This window comes from Ailuropoda melanoleuca, unplaced genomic scaffold, assembly GCF_002007445.2.
Source record: "Ailuropoda melanoleuca isolate Jingjing unplaced genomic scaffold, ASM200744v2 unplaced-scaffold11304, whole genome shotgun sequence".
Classification (NCBI taxonomy): Eukaryota; Metazoa; Chordata; class Mammalia; order Carnivora; family Ursidae; genus Ailuropoda; species Ailuropoda melanoleuca.
In genome coordinates, this window is record NW_023179732.1 from 1 (window position 1) to 6,520 (window position 6,520).

Below are 6,520 nucleotides of genomic sequence, written 5' to 3' on the forward strand. Positions count from 1 at the left end.
TTAAAAAAAATTTCTAGGATATATTTAAGCTTTTATTTATTTATTTATTTATTTATTTATTTATTTATTTACTGGGGGGGGCAGAGGGAAAGGGAGAGAGAGAATCTTAAGCAGGCTCCACACCCAGCACAAAGCCCGATGTAGGGCTCCATCTCAAGACCCTGAGATCATGACCTGAGCTGAAATCAAGAATCGCATGCTTAACTGAGCTACCCAGGTGCCCCTTTAAGCTTTTAAAAAGTAGGCAATTAATCATCCACATTAAAGTTGTTCTTTTGCACTCACTGGCAGTCTTGGAGGGAAGACTTTGGCCATTTCTCAAGGGCTAGTCCAACTTTCCCCACAAAGGCAATCATAAGCTCCCTTCAATAATAAAAGAAAGTCCTTTGTATGAGATTCAGGACAAGGGAGAAGATGAAAATGTTGAACACTGACCTTGTGTGACGTGTTGGGACATAGTCTGGAAACTGTGGGCAGGTAGATTTAAGATGCTCTGGTTCATTCAACTAAGATTCATTGAACTTTGAATTTGGTAAGAGTTGGAAGGGAGCTTGGAGCAAATCTGGTCCAGTCATCTCACTTCTCGGAAGAGAAACAGAATACCAGATAGATTAGGGGATATGCCCCAAATGGCTGGTGTGGAACTGGGGCTAGAAGGAACACAGGCTTCCGGTGCTTTGTCACCTACAGGGCTTTCCAGCACATAGATTGGTGCCCTATGAAATAGGGAAGCTTCCATCTGTCTATGATGGCCATGGAATGAGAAATAAAGAAGAGAAGCAAGATGCCTCTGCAAAGATAACAGGTAAATTTCATCCTTAGAAATTGGGGAAAAAACAGAAGGCAGCCCTGGCCGTCCAATGAGGGGAGCCTATTCCAATTTCTCCTATGCGCCTGTTGTAGGTGACCCAAGTTACCCTACTGCTCCAGAATGTAAGCTCTGGAGGAACCATCCCTTGGAAGCTCTGGTCTCTAGCTCTAGGTCCAAGTCCCTAAATGTTAGAAAGTCCAGATATATTCAAGCAGAGTAGAAATATTTGTTAGAAAAATAAAACCTTTGGAGGATTTCTAAAGTAAAATAGCTTTGAAAATCAGTGGAATGTGGCTGGTGAAACAGGTCCCTAATTACCCATCTTTCACCCGCTCTCTGGGATCATTTTAGTGATTAAAAGTCAAGCGAATAGATGAGTCAGGTCCACCTCTTCCAGTAAACAAGTACTTTCTTATCAACCCAGATGGACCAGAGCTTGGTGAATTTCCCCATGGAGAACAAAGTATCAACTTTATTAATAGGAAAAGAGATGCAAATTAAAACAAAGGGATATCCATTTTCACTCATCCCATTGGTAAAGATTAAAAAAAAAAACCAGATTGGCAAAAATGTGAGAGAAAAATTTTGCTTAAACATTAGTTGACAGCCAGGGAACATGTAAATTGCTATACCTTTTCTGAAGACCAGTTGGAAAATGTACCAAAGGATTAAAAGTGTTATTTACGGGGGCGCCTGGGTGGCTCAGTCAGTTAAGCAACTGCCTTTGGCTCAGGTCATGATTCCAGGGTGCTGGAATCGAGCCCCATATCGAGCCCCATATCGAGCCCCGCATCAGGCTCTCTGCTCCGAGGGGAGCCTGCAGAACATGCTTCTTCCTCTCCTCTGCCTGTCTCTCCCCCTGCTTGTGCTCACACACCCACTCTCTCTCTCTCTCTGTCAAATAAATAAATAAAATCTTTAAAATAAAAAGTGTTAATTTACCATGTACTCTCATCACTAAGAATTTATCTTAATAAGGTAATGAGACGTAGACCCAAAAACTCAGAAATAAGGGTGTTCATCATTTTCTTATAAGGCTATCTATAATAAAGTCAGAAAAACTTAAATGCTTCTTAACAAGAGATTAAACACATCATGGTATATTCAGAGGGCATCATATGCAGCAAATGAAATCCATATAATTACATTTAAGGCCATGGAGATTGTGTGTTCTATATTGTTAGATAAAAAAGACAAGTTATGAAACAGTAGGCTTAGTTTAAATTGACTATGTAAGTACATGTGCATATTTTTATGTTCTCAGTAAAGGATTAGAACGATTTATAGTTCAACAAATTAACAACGATTTTCTCTGGCATACTTGCCAGAAAAACTATTATAGATTATTTAAACATACTTATTTGCTCCTTTTTCATTTTCCATTTTTCCACAGTTAACTCATTAAGTCTTTAATTCATTCACAAATGTTCTTGGAGTGCTTCTTATGTGCCAGTGCTGGGTGTTGGTGATGACTGAGAACAAGAGAGACAAGGGTCCTGCCCTTAGGAAGCTTAAGCATGCAGGAAAGGGTAAACAAAAGCAAGCAAGCAGACAATATAATTTCAAATTTTACTAAGTGCGATGTAAGATAGAGTGGTCTGGAAAGTCCCCTCTAAGGTGTTGTGTGTGCGTGCCTGTGTGTGGGGTGCTGTGGGTGGATAGGGGAGAACATTCCAGCAGTGAGAATGGCATGTGCAAAGGCCCCGTGGGCAGGAAATACTCATCACTGAAGTATAGGATCTATTTCCATTTTATTTCAGCATTTATCCAGCAGATATTTTTACTGAGGACCCTCAATGAGAATCACACTGTGCAAAGCTCTATGAGGGATAGAAAGATACGCAACCTGTGGTTCTCTGTTCCATTTCCTGTCAGTACATGGCTGAATGCCAGACTAATTGTACAGATGGTTTGTGGTATAGGAATGTAGAGGAGACTCAGTTTTGCCTTTCCTGTTCGCTAACACCTCATTCATGGTGGGTGGTGTCGGGTGGCTAGAGAGGTCATGATTGTTCAGGTCATGTTCTCAGCGGATTGGGGCAATGCCACTCCACATGTGAGTGTTACAGGCTAATCGCTATGAGCTTGATGTGGATGAGGGCCTTTCTATGAATCTTTCTTAAACATCTTAGTTGAATTTATTAGCTAAGTGGTGGCTGTCTTTGGTTAAAATACTTGAAGTCAGAGAAATAATTCTACTTTAGCAACTATTGTCTATTTTAACTCTTTCAATTTAATTTCCCAAATTTTTACTGGTCACATGCCCTGAGTTAGAAACTGAACTAAGTACTCTGTTGGATTAAACATATAGTAGGAAATTTGCATTTATGTGGGGGGAATAAGACAAGTTATACAGTTACCACAGAAATGGGGAGTCAGAACCGACAAAAGAGGTAAAGACAAAGTGATTCTAGGTGTCAAAGGCGGGAAAAACTGTACTGGATTAAAAAGGCCTGAGGGAATTTCCCCAAGAAAGAGGTATTGCAGGTGGTATTTAGAGGATGATAGGAGTTTACCACAAAGATCTGTTTGGAGGGCGTTCTGAGCAGACGAACAGCAGGAGCAAAGGCACAGGGGCTGGAAGCTGGTTGTGTTCAGGATACATCAGAACTCATGCAGCCTTGGCCGACATGAGCAAGCAGAGGAAGTGAGGCTGGACAGACAGACAGAGATCATGTAGCTGGGGAAACTTTTACACAGTTATACGTTCAATGGGGAGCTACTCAAGGCATTTGAGATCTAAGGATGATTAATTTGGGCAGATGGTCAAATGCCACTGGGGGGAAGACCTAGTGGCCAGGGGGTGAAATCATAGTCTTTGGCCTCTGTCCTGTGGAGTCCTCAAGGCAGCAGGACAAGTAAAATAAAGCCCTAATGTGGAAGCAGGAGACTTGAGTGTCCCTCCTCTTCTGACACTGAGTAGCTGGGTCTTCCTGGACAAAGCACCCACCTTTTAAGTTCATTTAGCTGTCTGTAAGGTGGGACAATAATCTCTATCTCAAAGGACTGTGGCAAGTTCAAATGCAGTAACTGATATGATAGCTCTTTATCAATCAACCTTTTTATTGTTTCTTTGTGACATAATTTGTGCATATGTCTATCTCAATTTGGTTTATTTTTTACCTCTTTTTTCTGAAGTACAGGTTGCTGGGAGTTCTATAGTTTGGACTTGAATGATTAGTATATGTTAAACTATATTATTTTATATATAAAAACACATACAGTATATGTTAGACTGTATTAGACTATAGTATGCGTTAGACTGTATCATTTATGTTTTTAGAAAAACCACTTTTGTTTAAATGATCAGTTCAGAGTCCCAACAAAAGAATAGTTGGTATCTCATTTTTACATGTATCTTTCATCTCTCTATGATACAGGTCAACCCAACCCACCCTCTGAAAAAAGGGAGCTGAGAAAAGTGGCCCATTTAACAGGTCTGTATCTGAAAGATACATGGGGCTTGGGAAAGCCTTTGACAGAAAGAGTGGCTGGTTGGGTACTGTGCTTGGAGGGAGTTGCTACTTTCTGGTGACAGCATTTGACACCCAAGAATAGTCCCATCTTTCTAGTGAAGTCAACCTCGCACCCATACTGAATCCCTGCAATAGTCTAGGCCATGTCCTGAACTGGCAAAATGGAGCTGGTTATAACATGACTCCTGCTTATTAGGAGCTCACTCTTTCCAGTCATTCCAAAGACCCTTGGGGGATTTGGGGCATGCGTTCAAAAGGTGAGATCTGGGAAGGGAGGGAGGGATCAATTATTTTAGTCAGTGCTTTTCTGGTTTTCTGGAAGAGCTTCACTCTGCTTTGTGCAAGAGTAGAAGTAGGAGTGAGAGGAAAGGCCCGGTCCTGGCATTGGTGGACTTCCTGCATGTGGTCATGTAGTGAAGTGAAGTGATTTGAGAGCAATGTGGTGTGGGCATTCCCAGGGCACAATCCATGAATATCTGAAAAGCGGATAAGTATCCCAGAAAGTAGTATGCCACTGCCCCTGGAATTATTTAGGCAGAGGCTGTAGAATGATCCAGTTTGGATCACTAGATATTTATTGAACACGTGTTGTATGTCGAGCCTTGGAGACATGTAGATTAATAATACGTGGTTCCTGCCTTCAAGGAACTTAAAATCTAATAAGGAAATACAGGTACATAAGTGATAATTTCAGTACTGGAGAGTGTTCTCTGCTTAAGGTATGAATATTCTGCTGTGTGGACATAAAAGAAAGGGGATTTTAGCTCAAAGTGGGGGGACTGAGGACTCCTTAGCATAGGTGAGGAGTTGGAAAAGATGATCCCTAAGGGTTCTTCCCAACTTTAGAATTTCCTTAGGTTTGGCTTTTTTCCTCATGGAGACACCTCAAAACCTAGAAGCTTTGGTGTTAGTTCTGAAGATCATAGAATCTCTCTTCCAGAGAACTAAAATAATCGCAATAATGTCTCATTGTAATTGATTAGGATATATATTATTGTCCCAGTCATGTAGATGATAAAATTGAGGCAAGCAATTTCATAGAGGTCTCTCAGGAATTCAGTGAGAGATCGAGTCTGACCCACTAGCCAGGTCTATATGGGTTATGTCATTTTGGTCATTTCCTCAAGGAAAGGCCCACAGTTTTGCCTTGGAAACTTCATTTGTTGGGTTCATGATCATTCCCGGCTGAAAGCTCCTCTCTGATTTGATTTCAGGCAAGTCCAACTCAAGATCCATCCCTCTGGAATGGGAAGACACATATGGAATTGCCCTTGTCTCTGGGGTGAAGTATAAGAAGGGTGGCCTTGTGATCAATGATACTGGGTTGTACTTTGTGTATTCCAAAGTGTACTTCAGGGGTCAGTCCTGCAACAACCAGCCCCTGAACCACAAGGTCTATATGAGGAACTCTAAGTATCCCCAGGACCTGGTGCTGATGGAGGGGAAGATAATGAACTACTGCACTACTGGCCAGATGTGGGCCCGCAGCAGCTACCTGGGAGCGGTATTCAATCTCACCAGTGCTGACCATTTATATGTCAATGTATCTGAACTGTCTCTGGTCAGTTTTGAGGAATCTAAGACATTTTTTGGCTTATATAAGCTCTAAGAAAAGCACTTTGGGATTCTCTCCATGTGGTTCCTTGTTACAGGCACTGAAAATATGGTCTTGAATGAGAGTCTTCTTAAGCCCACTTAAGGTCAAGTGAGAAGACATGAGCCAAGAGTTATCTTGAGACCACAGGGTCCAGCAGGTCTACAGTTCCTCATCTCATGAGCCAGACAGGAGGGGGAGTACGACCGAAGAGCATGAGACTCTGCGCTGCCATGCAAAGATGCAGAGGCAGGAAGAAGCAGCTACCAGGCTGTCCTACACTCATTTAAAGTGTTCAAGAGCATTTTGGCACATTGAAAAGGACACCTGTTAACTCACCTCTTGGGGTGGGTCTACTATCTACCTCAGGGGAGGCTGTCTTTCAGATATATGGATGTGACATGAGTGTATAAAGGATGGAAAAAGAGGACTAGGCTTGCATGATAAGCTAAAGAGACCAAAAGGCCAGTGTCCCATTGGAAGCATCTTTACTTCTAAAGGCACAGCCTGAGCCACCAGGTGATGCTAACAAAGAAGCAAGGGGGATCTTTTGGGAAGTTGCTCCTTTCCCCACACAGCATGTATATTTCCAGTGCAATTTTAGTTGTGTGTGTGTGTGTGTGTGTGTGTGTGTGTGTG

At 42.0% G+C, this 6,520-nt stretch overlaps 1 protein-coding gene across 1 annotated transcript; it reads left to right on the forward strand.

Moving 5' to 3' along the window:
* Positions 1-4,191: 4,191 nt before the first annotated feature.
* Positions 4,192-6,506, forward strand: LOC117797694 (tumor necrosis factor ligand superfamily member 6-like; the record flags this gene model as incomplete). The annotated part of the gene is made up of 2 exons (XM_034650116.1): positions 4,192-4,248; positions 5,502-6,506. Coding segments are annotated over 2 exons (452 nt in total), but the record flags the coding sequence as incomplete, so codon positions are not given.
* Positions 6,507-6,520: the final 14 nt, after the last annotated feature.